Source organism: Amblyomma mixtum, chromosome 9 (genome assembly GCF_055824585.1).
Source record: "Amblyomma mixtum isolate Tamu chromosome 9, ASM5582458v1, whole genome shotgun sequence".
Lineage (NCBI taxonomy): Eukaryota > Metazoa > Arthropoda > Arachnida > Ixodida > Ixodidae > Amblyomma > Amblyomma mixtum.
The window spans coordinates 72,932,358-72,958,933 of NC_143020.1; the positions used below are offsets into that span (position 1 = coordinate 72,932,358).

At 46.9% G+C, this 26,576-nt stretch overlaps 1 protein-coding gene and 2 pseudogenes across 4 annotated transcripts; 2 read left to right on the forward strand and 1 right to left on the reverse strand.

Moving 5' to 3' along the window:
* Positions 1–2,285: 2,285 nt before the first annotated feature.
* LOC149329705 (uncharacterized) lies at positions 2,286–5,982 on the reverse strand (annotated as a pseudogene). Its single transcript, XR_016285597.1, has 2 exons — positions 5,368–5,982; positions 2,286–3,580 (listed from the first exon to the last, which is right to left on the reverse strand). The product of XR_016285597.1 is annotated as an uncharacterized LOC149329705 (transcript).
* A 2,461-nt stretch (positions 5,983–8,443) lies between these two features.
* LOC149329706 (uncharacterized) lies at positions 8,444–24,990 on the forward strand. 2 transcript variants are annotated; one of them, XM_089560414.1, is made up of 4 exons: positions 8,444–9,908; positions 15,190–15,297; positions 22,020–22,067; positions 24,337–24,990. In XM_089560414.1, exons 2-4 carry the CDS (start codon positions 15,238–15,240, stop codon positions 24,559–24,561), a joined length of 333 nt encoding a protein of 110 aa, XP_089416540.1. In that variant the 5' UTR covers positions 8,444–9,908; positions 15,190–15,237; the 3' UTR covers positions 24,562–24,990. The 2 variants fall into 2 exon arrangements, with proteins under 2 accessions (XP_089416540.1, XP_089416539.1); XM_089560413.1 differs by lacking the exon at positions 8,444–9,908 and having other exon boundaries at positions 13,933–15,297.
* On the forward strand, positions 10,224–13,695 carry LOC149329707 (uncharacterized; annotated as a pseudogene). The gene is made up of 2 exons (XR_016285596.1): positions 10,224–10,295; positions 11,123–13,695. The product of XR_016285596.1 is annotated as an uncharacterized LOC149329707 (transcript).
* Positions 24,991–26,576: the final 1,586 nt, after the last annotated feature.

Consider the following 26,576-nt stretch of genomic DNA (forward strand, 5'->3'; position numbering starts at 1 on the left):
GGCGGTCGGCGGCTGTGAAGCGACAATCGCGACTGACTGAGCTGATTATAGTGGACGAGTGAAAAACCAAGCGTCGAGATATAGCGCCGTTAAGATGTGACAGTAACGAGATTAAAATCACTGTTTTTTGTTTCGAAGTCAGCCTCCCTGCTTTTGCATGCATACGGGGTGTTGACGTAACTTGAACCAGGAATTGAAAAAAGCCGTGCAGCGGAGCTGGGTGAAATCACTTATTCTTATATTCACTATAGGGTCAGGCGCATTTCGTTAAGCTGTAGAGAGCGTTACTAGATAACCAAACCAGGTTTATTTCTTTTTTTCTTTTGGAAGCCTGTTTCAAACGAACGAAACGTGGGCGCTGACTGTGCGCAAGTGATTGGCCGCCGCTCAGTCGACGGGCTGTACAATGGTAGAAATAAAAAAAAAAAGAAAAGCACTTTAAAATGCGAGACTTCACTGCGCTTCCGCTTCATTTCTTGTTTTGTCTGTGTGATGATTCGGTGAAAACTCCGTCTGAATTGCTGAACTGCCTGTCGGTTGCCTGCCCATCGCAGACCACGGAGCGCGCTTTCCATATTGCGGAAGAATGAGCAATATGGAAATGCTGTTTTTTCGCTGCGCTGTTTGGTGGATGTGTTGCTTTTGTGCGCTATATTGCATGTGCTGTTCTTTAATGACACCCATGGCTACAAACGAAAGTTACACAGCTTTCACAGCTTGCGAATTTTCCCTTAGATCACTGGACTAACACTGTGCCAACTGCGAGATGCTAACCGACTCCGCCTCGCCCTGCTTCCTGCTAAGCTTCTGGATTAGCTCAGGTGTAAAGCGACTTTCCCGGGAGAGGTGGTTGTCACGGGTTTGAACCCTGGAGTCAGACAAATTTTTCTTCACCTGGGAAGATCCTGTGAACGCTGTAGAGCTTTTCTTTCCATCAGTATGGCTGGGCCTGGATGGATGAAGCGATGGCGCATGCTTGTCGCATGGACGCAGCGACTGGATGCACACTCAACCACCTCCTCCCCTCTCGCCGCTGATTCGATATTGCCCGACAACAGGTGCGCGGAACAAGGCACGATACGAATTTTAAGCCGGAAGCCTTTAATGCCCCATACTGTCGTGACCAAGGAATGTTAGCAAATTTGTCCGCGTTTCGACGTCACTACTTTAAAAAATACTGTGTCGAGACTAGGAATCGAACCAGGGCCTTTGGCATTTGAAGTGCAGACGCTACCACTCCGCCACGAAGGCTCAGTGTTTGAGCTTGAATAAAGGCGCATCTAGTGAATGCATGGGTTTCATAAATGAAATAAAAGAAAAATAATAAAAAGAAACAAAGATAACAAATAAAAATAATAAAACAGGAAAAGCAACAAAAATAAAAAAATTAAATACGAAGAAAAAAAACTGCGCCAGGAAACGCTTCCGCCTTGCAGCACTCTAGAGAGAAAAAGTGCCCCTGAATTTTTATGTCAAGCAATTAGCACACGTCGTCTTTTATACGAATTAGAACGTTATTTGTTTACACGAATTGGAAATTGAGAAAACGGCTGGGTATCGCATTTCATTACGCCACTCCCTAGTATGTTGTCATGTATAGCCTTTGTCAGAAGTACACAGCACAAGGCGGGTTCGTAGCTTGGGGGGGGGGGGGGGGGAGGTTGTTTCGGTGTCAGACCACTCCCGAAATTTTCAGAGCCCTAGATCCGCCTGTCCCTCCCCTCCTCCTTTCTGCCTTTTTTCGCGTATGCTATTTACACACCGCATCGATATAATAAAATGTAGAAACTCAAATAAGAGTGTCGGTCTACTCTCGAAAAGATTGATGTACGGTTTGGTTTATTGGTTTATTGGGGCTTAACGTCCCAAAGCGAAACAGGCTATGAGTAACGCAGTAGTGAAGGGCTCCGGAAATTTCAACCACCTGGGGTTATTTAGCGTGCACTGACATCGCACATTACACGGGCCTGTATAATTTCGGATACATTGAAATTCGACTGCCGCGGTCGGGATAGAACCCGCGTCTTTCGGGTCAGCAGCCGAGCGCCGTAACCACTCAGCCACCGCGGCGGCTCGCGAATAGAGAGATTCTACTTCCCAGATAAATTGCAAATGAGGCCAGGGCTTGTTTGTTTGCGTAGAGAATGAATATAATCAGAAAAGGAGGCAATGTTTCTATCGTTTTACGAAAATGTTTCGAGAAATACCGAGCATTCGCAGCCAGAGAGAAAATAACATTTGTTTATTTTGTTATTTATACATTTCACTTTGGGAGACATATCTGAGGGTAAGAAATAAAGTAAAATTAGGAGCTATTTTTTGGCAGGGTTTGGAATGAAAGCTGTTAGAAAGGTGCTTTCATACCGGGGTGTTCAGAGGAATTTCTTACTAACGTGAAGTTAATCCATAAAGAACTGAAGAAAGAAAAGGAGCGTACAAGGGCTTTCACTAACACGAAGTTGTAACTGATTGCCCCTGTCCGCGCTCAAGCTTGGTTCAAGGCAGCAGTTCAAGCTTTATCCGAAGCTGGTCATTATCTATGTGCCAGTCAAGCATGAGATCTTGGAGTTTAATGAAAGGCAAACAGTAACGAGTCTCGTTTGTGGCTGTTGTTAGCTTTTGATTACGTCGGTCAGATGGACCTTCTTTAGATTCCCGCACAATGTCTTCCCTTCCTCTCGGATGAATTACGCTCATCCTGACCTTATGATTGAAAGGCCACTGGACATCGTCGTCCATGTCGCCCTTGTGCAGGGTGTACTTGAAGAACAGTATTACAGATGTCCCGTAGCGGCAGAACCACACTCCAGGAGACATGCGGTAGCCGCGAAGGTACACCTTCTCGCTGTCATACTCAGCCCAGCCTTTCTGCCTCGCCTTGTCTTGAAGAGATTTCACTCCTTTTACAAGAAACTCGCGCTGCGTCTCTTGTAGCGCACTCTCTCCACGCACATTGTGGACAGGTTGCAACGTTTTTTGAACGCTGTCCTTTAATTCAGCCTTGACTTGTTCAATGCTAGCTGCAATCTGGGACAAGTCGTCTCGCGTTGCGCTCAATTTATCGTTCAGTTTTTTTTTCTACACCTTTTATAGTTTTCAAACAAGAGGTAACTGTATCCCTGCATGTCGCAAAACATTGTTTCAGTTCCGCGTTGGACGACGTTATTTCCTCGTGGCTTTGTCCTTTTAAACACGTCAGTTCTTGACGCAGTGTCTCCTTTAGTGTGTTTATACCATGAGAGATTTCGCTTAATCGGTCCGCATGCGTGCTGATATCAACAGCCATTGGCCTCAGATACGCTGCGATTTCTGCCGCCTGCCTTCCAATGGCTCCTCTCGAAGAAGTCAACGAGGCTGCCTCCTCCGCGTGAGCCGGTGGAACTTTGCTTTGGGATGCCACGGGTGTCGAAGTGTTGCAAGAGGCCGACCGGAGATGAGCGCACACGTCTCTGCAAAGGACGGTGGCCGCGCACTTGGGACAGCGGACGCAGTGGTGTTCGCATTCCAGCTGGAAGTGCCGGACGATCCCCGAAGCAGCGGTCGTATACTGGCAGCCACGGCCTTCGTTCCAGCACTTGACCTGAAAGGAGACATCAGAGGTCACTTGGAGACATGTTGCGACTATGTGGCGAGGGACTTGTGACGTTCTCTAGGGTAAGTCGAAAATATCCGGTCGGTTGCGGGGTTTTGATGGCTGTGGAATATTTTTCATTATTCTTCCTTCAATTGATTTTGAGAAATTAATCGCTGCTCAAATTGTCTGCGCATACTGAATATGCATCATGTACTTTGATGAGTTTGCTGTGTGGAAATCAGAGACAAACATTGCTGTCGTGCAGATTAAATACTGTTTGCCTCACCATTCATCGCAAATTTTGGTAAGTACGAGCATGTTACTGGGAACTTACACACTGGGTTTCGAGAAAGGCGCATAACTTATCACCGAGCAGCCCGGCAACAGGTGGGAGGTCACACTTTTTTTGTCCAGCGAAGATTACGACGGTCTGCTCCTGATAGCTTTGGAGACGCTTCAGCACTGCATCCTAGGCTGCATCGAGGAGCTGCCGGATAACTCCACACCGGCGGCTTCAGACACCCACGGTAGAACGGCATGCGAACTTTGAATCTAAGAGGAGTTATTTCCGTACAAGCAAAGCAAGATGCGCTGCCTTTGCACATCCGGCAACAGTAGAAACAGGAAGACGTCGGCCGTACGTGACTGAAACGCAAGGCGCCACCCTACATTTAGTCACATGCTAACAATGGAAACACTAAACGCTCCCAGCTGTGCCAGATAACTATGGCTCCGCTTTTGTCTCTATGATTACGTCGGAAACATGATAAAGTAACGCAAAATCTATTGGGTAAATCTTCTTCTCCCCGTGGTGAGGTAAATTGGTAAAAAGGGGATGATCCTCCGAAATATCTGTACTGTGTTTCTTGCGTGAGTACACAGTGTTTAAACTGAGCTATAGCCTGCAGACACCTTATTTACAAATTGCGCCCTTTATTGAAGCACACTGGCACCACCTCTCAGCTCAACATTCGAGGCGCAGCCTCAGCTAAGACCGCAATTTCATGCTTCAATAATTACGGAGACGTCCTCGTTTACGACGAGAACTTCGACACGACCGGGTTTTTTTCCGGAGCTCACCAAGTCGCCACGCCTACCACCTCAAGCAATCGAAACTAGCGGAGAATGAGGCGAAGTTTTCCTGTCACCACATAAGGCTGGTCAGTGCAACGTACCTCTCACAGCGGCTCTACAGGGCCCTGAAGTTAGCGTAGCGGAAGATATATTCTTTCAGCTGAGATACTGCAAAAGATGCCTTGGATTTCATATTTTTAAGCTGTAGGCGGCCTCATTAATTTACAGACACGGTTTATTGGGGTTAAAACTCCCAAAGCGACTGAGGCTATGTGGGGCGATATAGTGGAGACCTCCGCAAATATGACCATCTGGGGTTCTTTAACGTCTTTCATTACATACGTGCACTGACGTGCACGTATGAACGTGCACTGACATCGCACAGAACACGGGCCTCTAGAATTCCGCCTCCATTGAAATCCGACCTCCGTGGCCGGTATCGAACCCGCGTTCTACGGGTCAGCAGCCGGGCGCCATAACCACTGAGCCGCACCGGCGGCTTTATATTGCAGATACCATTCCTTCCCACCGGCACAGTACGTACGCCGATAAAGGGGCTCCGCAACAATATTAATATTTTACAGGGCTCTTTCACTGCATCACGCTTTTATTCTGTCCACCGACAAATTTGAAATGTGTAAACATGCGAGGAAACACTGTGCGTCAAATCGCAAGGCACAAACGAAAAGAAACAAAAAGAAGGCCATCCTCGTAATTACCTCCCTTCTCAGCAGATCGTGATCGGAGAAGTCCAACAGACCGACGTCCTCCTCCTCGAAGTGGTTGCCGTCCAGAGGGCACTCGTTCGACCCGTCCTGGCTGCAATGGCCGTAGCAACACTAGCACAGCACGTGCACGCAGGGCAGCAAGGCGGTCCTCTTCCGGACCAGACCGCAGGCACTGCATACACGGCAGGCTGGTATAGGCTTGAGGAAAGTCAGGGGCCTCCAGTCGAGCTCCGGGGAGAACCCGACCAGCGTGTACTGCGAGCTTGTGTGAGCCATTGTTCACCACGTAGTACGTCCTTCGCGCCGGTTGCACCTGGTTTCTGACGAACTCGGCGCGCTGGCAAGCGTCGCTCGCGGTGTCACGCTACACCGCTTCCGCTGCGCCAGACGAGATGCGAACCCCTGTGTACTTCGGCCGTGTGCGCCGTCGCCAGCTCTCTTCGGAGCATGCGCAGAACGATTGCAGACCCGCGGGCCGTCTGCATTCTGTTCGCCCCTTTCTCTTCGCAGCCTCATGCGTTTCGCGGCATCCACGGCATCCAGGGTTGCCAGATTGGGCTATTAATAGCCAAATTGGGCTACTTTTTGTCCGAGTTGGCGTCAGAAATTTCGTTTTGGCTATGTGGCTACTTTTGGGCTACATCTTTTTCATGCGTGAAAAAAAAAGCTAAAGTAGTTATAGTATGCTCTATTACAATTATACAGTGACAGAAATAAAAGGCATGATGGAATCAAAATGCAGGCGATAGCAGGTTAAAGAAATTGAGCGCGTCTGCTACAAAATGACAATTTGTAAACGCTGTGTTCGACAAAACTTACGTGTTCCAGACGGTCAAGGATCATGACCTTTCGATTTCTTTTATAAAGAGTGGACACTACGTGAAAGTTGCCCTCCGCGAACTAACGCCACCCGCGCGCGCCACCGAACATAGACTGTTGCCGTCTGCACATGTGAGCGTTCTCCCATTGGCGGTGCACCACGGGTGACCAGGTACCAGAATAGAGGGAAAACACTAAGAGAACTTAGGTCTCCCTAAGTGGTGCGAATGCGTAAGCATTAAATGCTACCCTATTGAAAAAACTCTGCGTGAGTTTGCACGAGAACAGTGATTTTTGTACGATCACGTTCATTTTGCACACAAATGCGCAGAAATTGTGCGTTACCTGTACGCATTCTGTGCGTCCTGTGTGTACATATGCGCGTACTGTGAGCTGATAGACGTTCACGCACACTCTTTGCGTGTAAAAAATCGTGGACTCTCGTGGAGAACTCTCTGTACGTGGACATCTGCGTGCTGAGAGGGGGCTTGCCGAAGCTGTGCGTGCTTATGTGCGTACTGAGCAAGCTCAGTGAGGCTGCGTGTGGCCATGTGTGCGTTTGCTTGCTTAGTAGCAACTTGTCGAGACTGTAAAGGCCCATTTAGGGTGAAAGCAAACAAGGTTCGAGCATTCAGTTAATGATTACTTCTCAATAATGAGCAATAAGCTCACGTTTTGCTGTTTTATAATTTTCGTCTTGGCGTAAGTACCCATTAATCATTTTCAACTTCAGCAAACAAATAACCAAAAAATTATCTTTTAGTGCAAAATGGTTTCCTTGGATACTGCAGGGACCTGTACATGACAACATGCACACTGAGCAAGAGCTTGTCAACATTGCAAGTTTATAGTAAAATAATGTAAAAAACAAGCTACTAATGACTCTTACAGCATCCTTCAGTTCTTCCTTTAACCAATCCTGAAAGTTACAGATATCTTATAGATGCATGATGAAAGCCATCCAGAGCACTTATGTTGTTGCCCGTCATGCAGACAGCCATATTTCGAAATCAGAAGCAACACAACCATTTGTTGCTTGCACTCGAAAGGAGTCAATCAATGGAATAACTCTGAAAGGGCAACAGTGTTTGTTAGGTGCAACAAACAAGCTTGGGGATATAATCAGGTTCAATCAAACATGACGTGCAGAAAGCGAATTGTGAGCTGTAACAGGAATGTTACGAGGCAATTTCCAAAACCATTTCCAAAGCAATTTCCAAAGTCATTAGCATAAATTTACATACACGTAAAAAGGCCATGTAAGCCTACACGAAAAGACAGTTTTGAATTCACAGTTGGTGTCAAAAGTTCAGAAATTAGTGCCCTCTCTCAAATTCAGTGACAAATCACAGATCGATTAATTAATTCCCAGTATGGCTCCAGAACAAATCCAATGAATCTCAAATGTGCGAAGTATATATACCACACATGTTGCCTGATTAGCACCAGCATTGCATGATGCATGACGAAGTATCACACTCTTCATTCTTCTTCAATCTGTTTTGAAATTTGCACTACCACAAAGACCATCTGGATGTGCTATTATTCCGTCATATTGCTGAGAGTCACATTCGGAGACCAAGAGCAACACAACAGTGTGCTGCACATGAGTGGATATAATGCACTGGGACAACTGTGCACAGTAAGGAACGCTTGTAAGGCGTCAGGTATTTGCTTGGGGAATGTAATCGAGTTCAGTCATGTTTCATGTGTAGAAAGGAAGATAAAAGTTGTAGCAGAACTATGAAATCCAACATCCAATACTGAACTTCCCCAGGTGATCTACACACACATAAAAAGCACGAAAGGATAAGCTCAGCGGTACTGTTAAGTTTGATGCCCTTTGAGGTTTGACTTGCGCGTCTGTATGCAACCATCAGATACCATCTTGAAGTTACCAGAATGCCCAAAACAACTTTGTTGAACTGTTCTACTCTAAACTGAAATACTTTTCCTTAAAACATTTTTTTTTGCGACATGCTGTGTAGCTAATTATAAAATAAAGAAAAGAAGCTGATAAAATTTTCTCATCTCAAACGTACTGATAAGTACACAAATCTGAGTGCTTTCAAGAGAGGTGACGCACCCGGTATTCAGTGTCCAGAAGCATACATAATGCTGCAGAATCCTATAGCAAGAAAATTTCTTTTAGTTGACAGATGGCTATGTCTGGTTACAAAGTCAATACCAAGTAAGGCACATATCCTAACCTGCAATTACAGGAAGCTGCACGTGCTTCACAGGCTGTAACTCCGCCAATAACTACTACATATTTCCCACCTCTAGCACGAGTGCGGAATCAATATACAGCATGGAAACAGCAGTTTTGTTGCTTTAGCTTCTTTACTATGCTGTTTAGGCAAGGGACGAGTTGAAATATTTGCATGGGCAGTTCTCGATTGAAGTAACGTAAAAAACATCCGCACTCCTTTCTGCTGAAGCGACTGGTGGACCACTTTTGCATGTCGCATCTCGTATGACTTGCTAAGGGTCCAGACTGACACACGCACTTCGTCAAACCTTCACACAAAACACTCTTCGCTTTTGCTATAAGCTCCGGCCACAGGCAGTAAGTGTCCCGTCACCGTTCACATCGCAAAAGAAGGCAGCGCTCGCAGGCGGTCAGTTTGAGCTGACAGCGACAGGTGTTGCAGGCACACCGCCGACTAAGTTTCCAAGGAAGCCACACTGTAGAAGGGCGCCGTCTTGTAATCGAAACACACCACAGAAACAATGGCCACTGTCGCTGCTTATGAGCCAGGCATTTTTGCAACGAAGTTAGCAGTGCAATAGGCCGAAAGGTTCGACTCATCAAACGACGGCACCGCACTGCTGACCTCATTATCGTTGTCGACCAGACATCCATAGCACATATGCCCCGACGGATCGCTTAATTGGGAGCTGCTACTACTCTTGGATGAGAGCGCGCCCACCGGCAGCACACACCGGTAATCCTTCTTCTTTTGCGATTCCAGCACAGTAACAGCGGCGCGCAAGACAGCCCAGCAGCAGCACGAGAAAACAAGCGAAGCTCACGGCGGTGATCTCAGAAACCATGCAGCATGTCGGATAGGCTTTGGATTTGACGAGCTAGACCATCCCACTCACGCACGCACGCACGCACGAATGTACCGACACGCATATTAATGCGTCCATGCGTCACAAATTTCTCAAGTTTTTAATGCTAATATGTGCACAAGAACTTAATTATTTTTGTAACGAAAGTTTCATTTGGTTTTAGTTCTTTGCTATCGCACTGCCCAAAAGCATAGAGCCCGAAAGAGACGACCTGGAGGAATGCCTGGAGGCGATGCCTTTCTAAACGGGTCGAAGGAAGCCGGAACTGGCCGAAGCGCTAGCCAACGAACGCAGCGTCTGGGGAGGGACAGCATGGCGGGCCGCGGTCAGCGTTACTACGTTTGTCGTGGTCCTTTGTGGTGCCGAGGGCGTGAACGATCGCTGGCATGAGCATTTGTCACTCTTCCGATATGTGATGTGCCGACAGCAGTGAAATTCGCTGGTGCGATGTACGAAAACGTGGTAAGGTGCTGAGTAAACCTGTGTTTATAGCGTGCGTCAGCGGGCTCGACGGATAGCGCGTCGTCCTTTGCGCGCCTTCACTGGAAACGCTATGCGGACGGTGGGGCTCATTTCCTCCATGGCGGAGCAGCTGGTGGGAGACCACTACCCGGGTGACATCTCGCATCTTGGGGGTAAGTCAGTGATGGAAGTGCTGCGCCAATTGCGCCAAACTGCGCCAAAAGAAAAATGCTGCTGAAAAATGCGCCAAACAGGCATTTTTATTAGTAATTGCGCCGCATCTGCGCCGAAACGGCGCTGCGAAAACGAAGGCAAAAAAACGTCAAGCGTCAAGCCACACAGAAACCGAAAACATGTCTAATATCATCATTATTGAAAATCCAGGGAAGCCTGTTGTAGCCTTGGCCGTAGCCGGGTCAAGCCGCGCCCGCCTCCATGTTTACACGGCGCACGTTGGCAAGCTGTTCGTCGTGTTTCCAGTGTTAGAGCACTGTAGTCGTGTTCTTTGTGGGCTGCCTTCAGGTTCGCTACCGGGTACATGGCGCTTTCAACGATCAGAGGTAAGTTTCGAATATTTTTCAGGGTGATTTATGTACCCTTTTGTAAGATCGACACCGCGTTTAAACGTTCTTGAGTTCCTGGCGCAAGTCAGATGGCGATATGACTGAAATTGCGTCACCTTTTCCCGGGCGCGCGTCTCGCCAGTTCTTTCAGTCACGGTAGCGGTGTTTATCGTTATGCGGCTGGAGTCGGCACTGTGCACGCGGAAACGTCCTCAGTCACGACGTTGTTGCGCGACGTCGAAGGCTCGGTACTTCGCTGTTGTTGTCCATCGCGTACTGTGGCAACGCGGTGTTGGCAGCATGAACAGCATAACGAGCACGCTTTGCACCCTGACTCATTTTCCGTTTCTGACCGAAATAACGCAGAGACCTAGACTTTTTCGCACCAGTGGGCACGGAGAACTACTCGACGACATTAGGGTTAGCACGCTTCAGGTGGCAGGCGCGGGCCTTTATTTTAGCCGATCGAAAACAACCGCATTGGTCACTTGGTTTAAATCGCAATAGAATCGCACGTTGCGTATAATTTTTGTACAATTTTTCATGTTGCGTGTTGCTCGCGGTTGCTTAAAAGAAAGTGAAAATAAAAGCGCGGGCTTTCAAACGAGGCCAAATAGGCGCTGACGGAGCGCGTAGTTCGCTAGTAGCAGGCGGCCGAAACAGTGTGATTTCAGATTCAGACATCAGTTTAAAGGTCTTTGGCGCGTATTGGATTGACATGAAGTAAGCTTATATGTGTATATCTATTTGTATTTTACAATCCGAGCCAGCAGTTGTCAATTGTCAGTAGTCTGAAAAAAAAATTTTTTTTTTCATTATTTCAGGGCGGAAAAGCAAGTTTAAGGCCCAGGTGCTAAATGAAGAGGATGCCAATGGTGACTGTATTGCTGTGTGGTGCAGAGCAGGACCAAAAGAGGAGGAGGCCACTTGCATTATCTGCAACAAAGTTATAAACTGCTCACAACATGGCGTAAATGCTGTGAAACGGCATGCTTCTAATAAGCAACACGTTGAAGCTTGCAAGCAACACAGAAATGAGCTGGGAGTTTTGAAGAAGCCTGCTGCTGCTCAAGCTCTGTTGACATCATGCCTTCTCGCAAGACCGGATGTATCTGAAGCAGATCGTGTCACATTGGCAGAGACTTACTTTGTTCTTGGTGTGGCTGTTTCTGGGATACCATATTCATGGGGGACACCGCAACCTCGCTCTTCCCTCTGATGTTTCCAGATTCAAAGGTTGCAAAAGAATTTCAGTGTGGCAGAAAAAAAGTCTCGTATATAGTGTCGGATGGCCTTGGGCCATATTTTAAGAGAGCAGTTGTTGATGAACTTAACAAGGCGGGTGTGTACTACACCATCCAAATCGACGAAACTCCTCTTCCGGAACAACGGTGCCAACAGCTGGACATTGTAGTTAGGTACTTTTCTGAAGTTTGCAAGCAGGTTGTGGTGGAGCACTTGTGTTCATTTCACTTAGGGAGTGCAACCTCAGATGTTTTACTTGCACACGTGAAGGAAGGCATCCAAGACCTTCCTCAAAGGAATATGTTGAGCTTCTACAGTGATGGCCCAAATGTTATGAAGAGTTTGAAAAGAAAGCTTAAGGAAGATGTAAATCCTGCACTGCTAGACACAGGAGAGTGTAGTTTGCACAAAGTTCACAACAGTTTTGCAAAAGGAATTGAAGCGTTTGGCAGTGAAGTGGAATCAACTTTGTTAGATGTGTACTACTACCTGAAAAACTCTGCTGTTCAAAGTGCTGTGCTCAAAACACACCAAAAGTGTCTTGGCCTGCCAGAAAGTGTCTTCCTTCGGCATGTAAATTCACGTTGGCTCACCCTAGGTCCTGCCCTTGAGCGCTTTATTGAGCAGTATCCGGCACTTAAGTCCATGCTATTAGACGTGAAGCAAACGGCTCACTCTTCTGGCACAATGTACAAGCGCCTCCGACAAAGTCTCAGCAGGAAAGACCTCTTCCCAAAGGCAGTTTTTCTGAGGAATGTCGCAGATCTTTTTGTTGGATTCTTGAAACTTTTCCAGCGCTCTGAACCTCTACTCCACATTCTGTACGAAGAAATGGTACAGCTGACCAAGAAAGTTCTCAGCCGTTTCGTGCGAAGTGATGTGTACCGTGACCTGACAGGGGAACAGCTGAAATCTCTTGACGTTGAATGTCCAGGAAACTGGAAGGAAGTTGTTGAGATAGGTGTGGACACAGAGGGCTCCATCACGAACTGGTCAGCAGAAGAAAAAAAATTGTTTAGGCTGGGGGCACGTACTTTCTTTATGAAGTCTGCGGGTTACCTACTTTCAAGGTTGCCCTTTGACAATGTTAAAAGATCTTAGGTGTCTTGACCTAAGCAGTGCACAAGAAGAAAGCTCAGCTGTGGCATTTCGAAACTTGGCCCAGCAAGTTCCAGAGGTGATTGCTCCCAAGGAAGTCTCAGCCCTGATGGATGAATTTTCACTGATTTCATCTGAAGCGCTGTGCGTTGATTCATGTGAACGACTTGACAGCACATGGCAACATGTCTTCAGCCTACAGAACAAAAATGGTGGCATTAAATATCCTCTGGTAGGAAAGCTTGTAAAAGCCCTGCTTTCTCTTTCACATGGCAACGCTGATGTGGAGAGGGGTTTTAGTGAAAATCGCCGGATCCTACAGGAGCGCAGCAAACTGTCTATTGAAAGCGTGAATGGATTGCGAGCCATACAGTCATTTGCGAAAAGGTATGACAAGAACGTCTCTACCATTCCAGTCAAACGTGACATGCTCACTGCTGTGAAACAGTCATATAAACGCTACCAAGAAAGACTGACTGCTGAGTGTGAGCCAGCTGCCAAAAGAAGCAAACTTGACCATGGCCAAAATTCAACAAAAGGATGTCAAAAGCAGGACCTGCAAATGGAGATTCAGTCAGCAAAAAAGATGCTTTGCAATGCAGAAGCATTGATTGCAAAAGGAATGAAGGCAAAAACTTTTGATGACATTGAAAGTGGCCAGGAACTACTTAAGAAAGGACAGGAAAGGCTTGCGGGTGCTCTCTGCAAGCTTGAAGCTTCAAAAGAAAAAGTGCGGGCTCGTAGAGTGTAACGTGCAGACTATTGTGAAATGTGTTGAGTGACTGACTACTTCAGGCTCGGATTGATTCTGAACTTCTACTTCTTTTGTGGCAAGTGTCATTAGTGACTGTGGTTTCTTCTAGTTCACATCATGTTGCTCCCCTTTTTTGGCTTTGATCTATTTCTGCCACAAGAACTGGTGCTTTAAATATTTAACTTGTTTTATCACACCATCTGTAACTATTCACATTCTTAATTGTCGATTTCTTGTCATTCGTGTTGACTGTTGTGTGAAATGTACAGTGTGTTTCATAATAAATAGCTGTAATTGTCAGTCGCTTCAGTGATGCTTTCAACACGGGAGGTACACTGGCGTAATTTATTCGCCATCTGCTCCAAAAACAACAATGGTTGCTCCAAACTGGTATTTTTTCTGCTCCGAAAACACCAATGGCTGCTCCAAACTGGTATTTTTTCTGCTCCGAAAACACCAATGGCTGCTCCAAACTGGCATTTTTACTGCTCCGAAATCTGCTCCAAAAAGTAAAATGCTGCTTCCATCACTGGGGTAAGTTAATTTTCTTCGAACCTGTTCATTATTTCAAAGCCTTTGCGCACAACTGGCCACGTCAACACAGCTAGTACAGAGACGCGAAGACGCAGTGCGTATCGCGGCAGCACGCAGCGCTGAAAGGTTGTTTGCTGGCGGCACACGGGCATGAATGCGCGTGTAGTGTCAGTGGTCACACGGTCATGGTCAGTATGCCATGCAAATATGCACAGCTGATCCGATCGCGGGGTGCACGATATCGGCGCCGTACTGCCGCCGTACTGCCATTCATCTCTCGCCGAGAATGGAATATGTGCCCACCAATAGATCTTCGGCCCGGGCTTTACATTCTCGCCGCATGTTACGCTGTAATTGAAGTAACAGCGCTCGAGCAGTTTAACTACGTAGACTGCGATTCAGCTGTATGCGTTTGGATTGAGCTTCCTCCTCTTTCACTTGTATTTCACTTGTACTTTTATAAATTGTGTATTTAAGGTACGAAGCTCCATATGATCCAGCTGCGTTCGTACTTATAGCCGAGCCAGTGTAGTCGAGCCTTGAATAGCAGAACGGTGAGATAAAAACAAATTGCTCTGAAGTTTTTCGCCTCTATTTTGGCATTCGCTTTTTCATACTTTGGCTCGGAGCTGAAATGGTACAAACAACTGCAAAATGCACACAGGTGCCCTAGCTCCATTTGCCCTAAATCCCGAAGTTGCAGTGAAATTTAAGGGTAATTGAGCCTTTAATATGTACGAAGAATAAACTTGATTGTTTCATGATTATAACCAATGGCGCAAATAAATCTGACTTTGACTTAAATATGCTGAGGTACCTCTCCAATACCTTATTTGATGTTAAAGAAAAAAGTGTGGTTTTTCTGCAATTGGCACTATTAATTCATCATACCTGTGAGAATGTGAAATCATTGCTAATCATGCCAGATTTCAAATTGAGGGACGCATGCAGAATTTGAAGCAAACCAGCCTTCTACTGAAAATATCGTCCTGCTGTGGTCTGTTCTTTTGAATGGTGGCATGTATTGTAGAAACGATGCTGGATATCGATATGCAAGTGATGTCTCGTCTGAGGCTAGGTTGTGAATGACTGCCGTGGTTATGAATTTCTTGTTGCCTGGCCCACTTCGAAATGTGGTTAAACAGTTGTGTTCCATTCTGCGACCGGCTCCTTTTTGTGCCTTGCACTTTGCCTTACATGCTTGATTCTAGTCCATTTTTTGCACTGTGCTGCTGTTAAATGTGTCTTTTTACCTTGCAGCAATCTCCACATAGCTTTACCAGAAATGCCTCTTCCAAGCTCTCCAGTATGGCTGTGCCAGCCTTTCACTTGGTGCTAGGATGCCCAGCAAGCAAGCAGGCTTTTGAGGTAAGCACTGAAGACATCTTCCGACACAAGTAGCTTTTATTTTCCTAGTCCACTGCTACTTGTGTGACCCCTCGAGTAAAGATCAGGTTCTTCTTCTTCTTTGCACTACAGGTGCACCGCCAGAGACGGTTGGTAACTCGAACTGAAGCTCTTCGCACCAGGGGTGCCACGTCAGAGACGCTCGTGTGATCAGTTGACACGCAGGGATAAAAAAAAGGCAATAACTGAGGTTTATGTACAGATATTTACAGCGTACAGAAGTTTAGACACTCGAGACAAATTAAACGGCAAAAGACAAACAACAAAAAGGTGGATCTGGCTAATACTAGGGGAGGCCCCTACTCGGCGTGGCCGAAGATGCGTTGCATCTCACCTTAGCCCAGAACCCCGCTTCCAGCTCCGGGGCCCGGTTTTAAAGCCCTAAAGGCCCGGCCCACATTCCATAGCTTCCAATCATATTGTGCTCTCAACATGATTGGTTCTTCAAGAGCCTGGCCAGCCCTCCAGCTGCCGTAAAATAGAGCTCTCTCTCCACCACAAAATAAAAACAAACACAAATAGACATCCGTGCCAGCACGTGTGCGAATCAGTACTGCGGGTGGGGGGACACCCGTATACCTGCCGGCGCGTTCGCGAGCGGCCGCGTTCCAAGAAAGGAGACGCTTCGCTTTGAGCACCCCCAGCCGCGTTCCGATGACCCCGCGAACGCTACCGAACCCTTACACGCCCTTCCCAAGATTCTACAAAGGGCTCAAATGCCACTTTTAGAATTATAACAAAGGGATCGGTACGGGTCACAAAACCACCCTGTGGGTGACATACCGCAGCTACACCAGCGCTGGCACCAACAAAACCAAAACCAAAAACAAAATGCAAAATGCACACACAACATCAGCAAATTCCACAAATTCACACGGTGGCATGCCTGCCGTGCGCCGTAACACGCGTCCAAGTTGGTGCGTTGCACCCAGTTCACCAGCATGCACACCCGCGTCCTGCTCGACACACACACCGACACTCACAACTAGAGCGTTCAGTAGCACTGATATGGGCCACGTGAGCCTCCTTAGTCGCACCGAGCGTCCCTGTGCGCGTTCGAGCCCACACGTGCCTCATTCGACACGATTAACACCTAATGGCCACTATGCTCGTCAGGCTGGTGCCACAGCGGGGCGTGAACTGAAAAGACGGTGCCCTCCAGGATCAAAAACGTCCTGGTCATCGATAGGTGAAAATCTCTGACCATGCGACGCACTTGAGAGCACTCTCTCTCCGGCACACCAGTACGACACGCGTGGTGCGTAAAGAGCATAGCCCCTGGCCCGTCCAAATATAGCAGTACAGCCAGTCTCGCTACACTTGATACGCCGACCTCTAGCACGGAACATACTGTTCCTCGCGTCGACTTTCAGCGTGAAAACCACGCACCTGCCTCCTGCCACTCCACCTCGCCCGGTGTCATCTGCACCTTTACTGCACGAGCAAACTTTGAAACCGCCGCTCCGTGCTTGATCAGCGCCCGCTGGCCCCGTGGCATAGTCTGACTCCGAGGCTCCATGAGCTTCCTGACAGTCACTTGACCCGGGCTTGCCTTGCGGCAAGTCGCCACACCTTTCCGGGTCCTCAACTGACCTGGTCGGGCACACACCGGGTGCGTTCATCTGCGCGGCGTTCTGCCCGGTCGGCCCAACAGGCCCACCTCCGCTCTTTGCCTCGGATGAAGGGCTCTTGCCACCAGAAACGCTACGGGGCACTTCATGCTCCATACCCGACACAGTGTGCGGTTGCGGCGACGCCAGACTTCCTCCTTTCACTCGCTCGCCGATCTGACGTCTGTCCTCACCGACCGTTTCCTGCTGCACGAAATGCTCTTTTTCACAGCTTGCTTGGGACTGCGTTTTCGGAATTGTCAGAGTGACTTCCAACAATCCTGAACTCGCGTCCGCGTCCCTGGTCTCATTAGGGGTTGAGCTAACTTGTGCAGCTGGATCGTCGGAGTGCGCGTTCACCGCCTCGACTACCGCGACGCTGCGTTCCGTCACGATACTTTCTTCACGAGAGATTGCACTTTCGTGGAAAGCTGGCTCCCTCTTTTCTTCTGCCTGGCTGTTTTCTTGACCTGTGCTTGACAGGTATATTCCTTTGTCTTCCAGCACAGGCGGCCTCACCTCTCGAGACTCGGAGTAGTTGTCCCTCGCTAGTTCACTAGCTCTCTTAGACTCCTTGAGCTCAGCGAGCTCCAGCGCTAGCTGCTGGCGCTTTGCTTCTAATTCCTCCAAGACGCACTTAACATCCTGAGGTTTCTCCTCGCACAGTGGCGCCTTTCCTCCATTTACTTTCGCAAGTTCAGCCTGAAAGTACGCTAAGCGCGCCTTCGCTAATTCCACTTGGTACCTCACATCAAGTGAGGGCAGGCTTGGATAGCTCTCCATACCGCCTTCCGTACCCCTCAGATGTCCTATCGGCTCGAACACAGGGACGTGAACAATGCGGCCAAGGAAACTCACGGTTTCGATGCGTCGATCCGCATTGCCAGCTCCTTGGCGTCGGGGTCCACCGCCACTTTCCCCGGACGCTGCGATGAGCTGTCGCACGCCGCTGGTCCGCCGCCGGTGATCGTCGAGTTCCCGACGCGCTGCTTCCTTGACCGGACGCAGTCCCGCGTCGCTGGACTACTGCCGTGGTCCTTGCGTCCTTGCCGCCGTGTCTCCGCAGGTCCGTTCGCGATCGCTGACCTGTCGCCTTGTCGTCACCTTTCTCCCTGCCTTGTCTTCTTCCTGCGCCGTCTTCCGATGGCCGCAGGATCCTGTCGACTGCGCCAGTAAAGATCAGGTTCTTCTTCTTCTTTGCACTACAGGTGCACCGCCAGAGACGGTTGGTAACTCGAACTGAAGCTCTTCGCACCAGGGGTGCCACGTCAGAGACGCTCGTGTGATCAGTTGACACGCAGGGATAAAAAAAAGGCAATAACTGAAGTTTATGTACAGATATTTACAGCGTATAGAAGTTTAGACACTCGAGACAAATTAAACGGCAAAAGACAAACAACAAAAAGGTGGATCTGGCTAATACTAGGGGAGGCCCCTGCTCGGCGTTGCCGAAGATGCGTTGCATCTGACCTTAGCGCAGAACCCCGCTTCCAGCTCCGGGGCCCGGTTTTAAAGCCCTAAAGGCCCGGCCCACATTCCATAGCTTCCAATCATGCTGCGGTCTCAACATGATTGGTTCTTCAAGGGCATGTCCAGCCCTCCGGCTTCAACAAGGTAAAACCACCCTCTCTACCACTAAATAAACAAAAACAAACACAAATAGACATCCGTGCCAGCACGTGTGCGAATCAGTACCGCGGGTGGGGGGACACCCGTATACCTGCCGGCGCGTTCGCGAGCGGCCGCGTTCCAAGAAAGGAGACGCTTCGCTTTGAGCACCCCAGCCGCATTCTGATGACCCCCGCGAACGCTACCGAACCCTTACACCTCGTTATGTTGATTTTGGCAAGTTAGGTTGCCTATTAAGGGCTCTCTTTTGTTTTTCACCTGCTGCTGTGGCCTACTGCATTGGTGTTCGGCTACTGAGCCCAAAGACGCGGCATTGAATTGTGGTGGCTTCGTTTCGACAAGGCGAAATGCATATTTGCTCGTGTGTTATGCAATGTCAGTGCATGTTAAAGAATCTTTGGTAGTCGAAATTTATGCACAGCCCTCCTCTATGAATGGAGCTATTGTTCAACTTTGAGGCATTAAAGGGACACTGATGGCAAGCTGAAGTTGACCTGTGATGATGAAGTTCCGCATCCTAACCACAACGACGACACTTTTTCTGAAAGTGGAGCTTTATAAGCCAGAGAAAGCAAAACATACAATTTTCATCAGCACCGGCTGATTTCGGAAGTAAATTGCGATGCGCTGACTCCGTTTTTTTTTTTGGCACAGATTCCAGAGGCTAGGCTGAACTGCCATTCACCTCAGAACGGTTATCATGGAGTCCTTTGTGTAGACTTCATGAGTTCAAATCGAGTGGCGGGAAAATTATTAAATGTAATTTTTGCGCCAATCATTGTGTTGATGGCCTTTGCACTGCTGTTAAAAACCGGGATAGCAGTATGGTATCCCATAAAACTAGGTTCAGGACTTGCAGGAAGTGGTTTATCACATTCCGCTAGCTTGTGCAAGAAACTACTTCAGGGATATGTGCAGGTGTCTTTAATGTGTTCCTGAGTGAGCACTAACTCGTTAGGGGGAAGGCAGCTTCTAATCTGGCACTACAGTGCCAATGTCGTGAGTGTAAATCATAAGATGACCCATCAGTATGTACGCCTGATTTCTGTGACACTTCAGTGGTGTATAGAAGTGGTAAACAAATCTGTAAGGTATTTGATGCATATCTCCAAGGCAACGGCTGTATGAGTAGCGAAGCCATTAGTCAATCTTCAACGGAAAGAATTTTCTCTTTTAGATGACGTGCTTGTATATCAGTGACAGTTATTTGTTGTCCTGCCTTTCGCTGGTGTGAGTCATGTGTGGCGCATCTTCATGCGAGCCTTCTTTTCCTTTACAAAAAATTCAATTGATAGTCCAACCTGTTTTCTTCTCTTTTCCTGTGTTGCATCTTTTGGCTGGTTTTAAATCTGTAACTGAGCTCAGACCGTGATAATTACAGCCGGTAAACAGGGCTACTGAATGTGAGCTTGGCATACATGCGTACTGTATGCGTGAAAGTGCAGTTTACAATATTCAGAAATGCTTGATAGCCTTACAAGAATCTAAAATTTTGTTGGAATTCCTATTTGTTCTCTGTTCAATTGTCGAGAGTTTTTCCGCTTCATCGTGTGATTAGAGCCACTTTGGTACTTAAGCTGAAATCTTTTCTTTAGCCTGCATGTTTCTCACTTTTGGGACAGAAACGTGGAGGCTAATGAAGAGAGTTCAGCTTAAAAGAGTATAGACACCTAATCTTGGTGGCATGTTTTCTTCTCTATAATGATGCGGAAGACACTACTGTGCATGAATCACCATCTGGTATTCGTGTGAGACCGCTAAATAATTTATAATCAACTTTTTCTGCCATCTTGTTTCGGTGAACAATTTGACTATGGCTATGACATCAAAGAGAGCTTATAGGTCACGTGAGGCGTGGAAAAACTGCACTTATAATCGCTGCTTCATCGTTTTAATTCGCTACAGCGCTGACGCCAGCATTCCTTAAGAGCCAGAAGTACCAATTGTAGTGCAGTTTTTCATGCCTCACGTGACCAATAACCTCGCTTTGAAGTCACAGCCATCATTCAGCTGTCGAAACCGAAACAAATACAGCAGGAGAAAGAAATTTGATTATAAATTATTTAGCGGTCATAGGAGGATGCCATGTGGTAATCCGTGTATAATACTTTATGCCTTATTACAAAGAAAAAAACACGTGCCAAACGATAAGGACAGCAAAGTGAGCTATGGAAAGAAAAATGATAAGTCTAACATTAAGAGACCAAAAGGGGGCGGAGTGGGTGAGGGAACAAATGCGGGTTAATGACATGCTACTTGAAATTAAGAGGAAGAAATGGGCCGGGGCGGGGCTTGTAATGGGAAGACAACATAACCGCTGGTCCTTAAGGGTAATGGAGTGGATTCCAAAAGAATGCAAGCATAGCAGGGGGGCGGCAGAAAGTTAGATGGGCGGTTGAGATGAAGAAGTTCGCGGGGATATGGTGGCCACACCTAGCAAAGGACAGGGTTAATGTGGAGACATGGGTGAGTCCTTTGCCCTGCAGTGGGCCTTGTCAGGCTGATGATGATGGTATGTGTCGCACCTGCTGCTTCGTGCTATCAGCTGGCCCATGCTTGGCCGACCAGACTAGCCAAATTTGGGATGTGGGTTTTCTATTGCACCTGCATTTGTGTACACAGAGGACTTGAATGGTAGCAGGCGATGCTGTGCATGTGTTCACGCCACAGCACACATGACCCACACTGAAAGCTTCTCTGCCTTTAGTAAGACAGCTGCGTCAGTCTGGGGCATAACGTATCCCAGTGCTAGAGTATGAGTAAATTGCTCTGGAATTTTAATCTGGTATCAGGTAGCATAGCGCAAAAGAAGGCTAGCGCGGCTGCCTAATATTCTCTTGGGCAGCTGTGTTGGATTTTCAGTGCCTGTTAGTGTAATCCGTGAAAGTTCACTGTAACCCATTCGTTTCGATGTAAATTAGGAAATCCTTAGAGCCCTGTACTTTTTAATGATAATAACAAGGTAATGTAGTAATTCAATTGTACCTGTTCTCTTTCAACACAGTAAAGTGCTGCTGGGTCGAGATCACAGTTTTACTTTGTAGGTGTGCTCAGGCTGTCATCATCATCATCAGCAGCAGCAGCAGCAGCCTGACTACACCCACTGCAGGGCAAAGCCTCTCCCATGTCTCTCCAATTTTGTCTGTCCTTTGCCACTTGCGGCCACTGTATCCCCACAAACTTCTTAATCTCATCCACCCACCATTTTTTCCTGTCTGTGTGTCTTCTTCGCCATTCTGAAATTCATTCATACAAATGGATTGATGCACGTAGTGTCAGGTGCGTAATGTGATACCACCAGCTCACCCCAAGCTGTGCTCAGATTTGCCTCATTGCTGCAGGAGCAATAAGGCAGGCTTGAGGCTGAGTGGTGCAAAAACATGATTTTTCAAGAATGTCTTTGTGGAAATTGCAATTAATCATGTGAATTTGCTTTCATTTTAGGAGCTGCACACAAGCTGTGCGCCTTTCCATGCTGATCATGCTGGCCAGGTACGCTTATGGTTACATTACTAGGTTGTTTTCATAATGGCAGTTGTGGATTTCTGTGTGGTTTTAAAACATAAATTGTATAAGTATTTGCCCTGCCACAAAAGTATAGTGGTGCATTCAAGGCCAGTGTTACAAAGGGATGTTTTGATTGCTGCAAGAACTTGAAGGCCCCTGTGTGGTCACTGTGGAAGGCCCCCTCCCTACTTAGGAATTGCTATTTGGGTTACTCAGTCATTTGGCAGAGGAATAGTGTATAGAGATAAGGGATGGAAGAATGCTTCCAACTAAAGAAAAAAATCCAGCAAGCAGTCATAGAAGCAGAAGTACAAAAATGGCAAGGCTTTCTCTAATTTACATCGAATCTTTTTCACTTAGACTTCTTATTGCATAGAACGGCTGATGCTTGGCTTACACACATATTTTCTTTAGGTATGCAGTAGGTCTCACATTCTTGTATGATATGGTCACGGTGCCAAAAAATGATGGTGGTGTTAGAAAACTCGGAATATAGAGGAATTTTATTGCTGACCTTATGGAGAACTATGGTAGCTGTGCAGTCGTTATAAATATCTTCCAATATTTTCACATAACACTCTTCTACACCCTGATTCCACAATGCCTGCATGACAGCTGTGGTTCCACCGAGTCAATTGCTGTCTGGTAGTCAATGAAGGCTATATATTGGGGTTGGTTATATTCTGCCCATTTCTCTATCACCTGATTGATTGCATGAATGTGGTCTCTTGTTGAGTATCCTTTACGAAAGCCTGCCTGATCATTTGGTTGATTGAATTCGAAGGTTGTCCTGACTCTATTAGTGATTACCTTAGTAAATACCTTGTAGACAATGGATAGTAAGCTGATTGGTCTGTAAATCTTCAAGTCCTTGACATCTTCTTTCTTATGAGTTAAAATAATGTTCGCATTCTTCCAAGCTCCTGATACGCTCGTGGTCACGAGGCAAGCGTGTACAGGGTGGCTAGTTTCTCTAGCACAATCTCTCCTTCGTTCTTCAACAAATCTGCTGTTACCTGATCCTCACCAGCTGCTTTACCCCTTTGCATTGCTCCTGAGGCTTTCTTTACTTCCTCCCTCGTTACTGGCGGGATGTCCCATTGCTATGCTCTACTGCCTCTCTCCGTAACGTTCTGATTACATTCACTACTGTAGCGATTTGTGCAGAACTCTTCGGCTACTTTAACTATCTTATCCATATTGCTTATGACATTGCCCTCTTTGTCTTTTAGCGCATAAATCTGGTTTTTACCTGTGATTAGTTTTCTCTTCACTGATTTTAGGCTACCTCCATGCTTTAGAGCATGCTAGGTTTTCTCCATGTTAAACTTTCTTATGTTGGCTACCTTGCACTTATAAATAACTTCGATAGCTCTCCTAGTTCTATTCTATCTCTGAAGTTAGACGTCCTCATGCTTTGGCGTTTCTTCATCAGACCTTTCGTCTCCTGAGATACCTTGCAGGTATCCTCTCGAATGATCTGACCACCTACTTCTGCAGCACGCTCCAATGAATTTAAATATGTATTTAAAGATAACAGTTAAGGTGGGAGATTGAGCTTCGAGATTTGCACTTCATCTTGGGAGTTATGCCACTGCTACATAGAATACTTGATCGCCGTAGAGATATTTCATCATCTCGCACCAAGCTGCTGTGGCGCCACTGTCACAGTTGATAATTTTGCTGGGAAGCTGTTGTAGTGCTCACACAGTTTTGAAAAGGTGGTATTCATTGTATTTGTGCTATTGGCAACAGTGATAATATGCTTGCTGCAGTGTTTTGTGGCTAGCCTTCTTTTTTTTTAGTGAAATAAGTTGTACATTTCATGTTGAGTATTCTTTCAGCGATTAAATTGCTTTGATTTTATTCCTTAGTGTATAGTTGCGAGTGCTCCATGTCTGAGTGCAAATTTCTACCACTGAAAAGCCTTCAAAATCTTAATAGATGTCCACACTATTCTAGGGACTCAGTGGCTATTGGAAATGCCCATTTAGCTGTATTCAAGTGCCGTTGAGTTAATAGCCATTTGAAAGCCTTCAAAATGCCTGTGTGACACGGTTATTAGATTTTGTGCAGGTTTGATGCTGAGCAGTCTGCGTGCTTGAGTCGGGTTTTCCAGTGTCTGTATTTCAAACCTGAAACTTTTCGAAATCATCATTGGTTCATTAATGGAAGAAGTACTTGTGCCCTTTTCTGGAATTTCCAGAAAACAGATTAACTGAATTTTTTTGCATATACTCCTACCTTTTTGCAGGTGCTGCATAGTGAGAACCTGTATCAAGACGCCAACCTGCTGGACTTGGAGAAACTGAAGAAATTGTTTAGCCACTGTGTGGCACCCATCATGAGGGATGTGGCATTAATAAAGCCAGTTAAGGTGACCTTATCTATGTCCTTTTGCAAGCATGCTACACACATGAGAGCCATCCCACGAAGCACCGTTTCTGCAAAGCTTGTTATCTCACAACATGCATGCTGAATGAGGCAGTGACAGACAGATGAGGAGGCCTTAATGCAGTACATTAGCGTACCGTGTTGAGCAGTGATGTAGGAGCCTTGCAGCCATGCAAGGTATTATCGGTATCATGATGGTAACTCCATTAGACACTGTCTAGTGCTCTGTGAGCCAGACTCGGCTCTTGAACATTCTGGGACTCACCCTTGGCTCTCGGACATTCTGGAAGCCTCACCCGGCTTGCGCATATTACGCGAGGATGTCTCCTGCTGTACGAGCCTTACGCGGCTTGCGCACTTATGTGAGAGATGTCTCGCGTTTGCGAGCTTGCTCGGCTTGCGCAAATTATGTGAAATATGTCTCGCGTTCTGCGACCTCGTTCAATCGTCGCATTTTGCGTGGCAATAAACACGCAAAGATAGGCACGCAGAATTCACGCTCAATATTTTCAATAGGGTACTGTTTCGCTTCTGTTGCCTGGTTTCGTGATCCGCACATGTTAACCGTTAACCGTAGACGTGGCCGAGTGGCTTCGGGCGTCCGCTTCGGCTGCGGTGGGTGGCTGGTTGGAAACCCACCGCCAGGCATGTTAATGCCTCATGCTGTCGTTAGCAGACGCATCGGCAGCGGTGTCGACAGACGCGTCGGCAGATTTGTCCGCCTTTCGGCGTCACTGCTTAAGAAGAAACTGCGCCGAGGGTGGGAATCGAACCAGGGCCTTTGGCATTCGAAGCGGAGACGCTACCACTCCGCCACGAAGGCTCAAGGTTCGAGCATGAATAAAGGCACATCTAGTGAATGCATGGGTTTCATAAATAAAATAAAAGGAATAAAGTGAAGGAAAAATAATAACAATAAAAATAAGAAAAAAGATCAAAAAATAAAAAATAATAAAAACAAAATATGAAAAATAAACATAAACAAACAGTCCGCCAGGAAACGCTTTCGCCTTGCAGCACTTTAGAGAGCCAAAGTGCCCCCTGAATGTTTTGCTTATTCTGGTTCTGCGGACACATTCTGCTCAAGATACGCATGAGGCAAGTAATGCTTACGAATTAATAAGGTCTTTTTCTGTTTCTTCTTATTCTCGTGGTGGACACAGCAAGCGCGCCACTCACAAGAGCCTACGCTTTTTCTGCAGCTCAAGAGGCACACGTGCAGCCCTCAAGATTCATTGCGAGCGACGCGAGAGCGCCGTGTCCGTTGCGTAATCTGCGTGCCTTCGGCGCGGCGCGGAACCCATCTGTAACTAACGAAGGCGGCGGAAGTTAGTGGCATGACTTGCCATTAGATCCGTCGCTACGAGAACTTTCAGAATGGGCAAGTGGGCGATGCACATCCGGAACTACAAAAAGAAATGCGAAAAGGAGCCGGAATTCAAAAGTAATATGTTTTTCTCATTATTCTGAACCTGCTGTTAGACTGAAGATAAAATCGACATAGAATATCATCTAATGGCGTATATCCTTGATTTATTCTGAGCTCATGCATATCGTAGAATGTAGCTTCAAGAAGGAGCATGCTATATGCTTTGAGGTGACGCTCTCAGTGAGAACCTTTCTCTTAAAGCATAAAATTAAAATTTGAGGTGCGTAAGTATGCAGTAAGGTATTTTCACTGTCGATGTGTCTAATCTGCGCGCGAACATTTAAAAGGTGAAATATTCCTAAACTATAGAGCTGCGATTGCACCTTCTTTTCCGCGTGCAGACTGGCAGTCGTCACCCGCCTCAGGTGATATGGCCTACTGCCGCGCCTGCAAATTGGAACTGCGGCCCCATCTTTAAGACCTGGTTAGCGCACCTGGTTAACCGCACTGGTTAGCGCGCATGACGGAGGCGAAACGTAACAACGGAAAGAACACGCCGTGCGCACCCCCTCAGACATCATGTGCGGGAAAGAAATCTAATATGTAAATATTCTTGCCGAAAATTAATTCAAAAATGCTTAAGAAATGTCGTCCCAAAAACAAATATTTTTGGCTACTTTTGGACTACGCAAAAATTTCGCTTTTGGCTACGTTTGGGCTACTACGGAGGC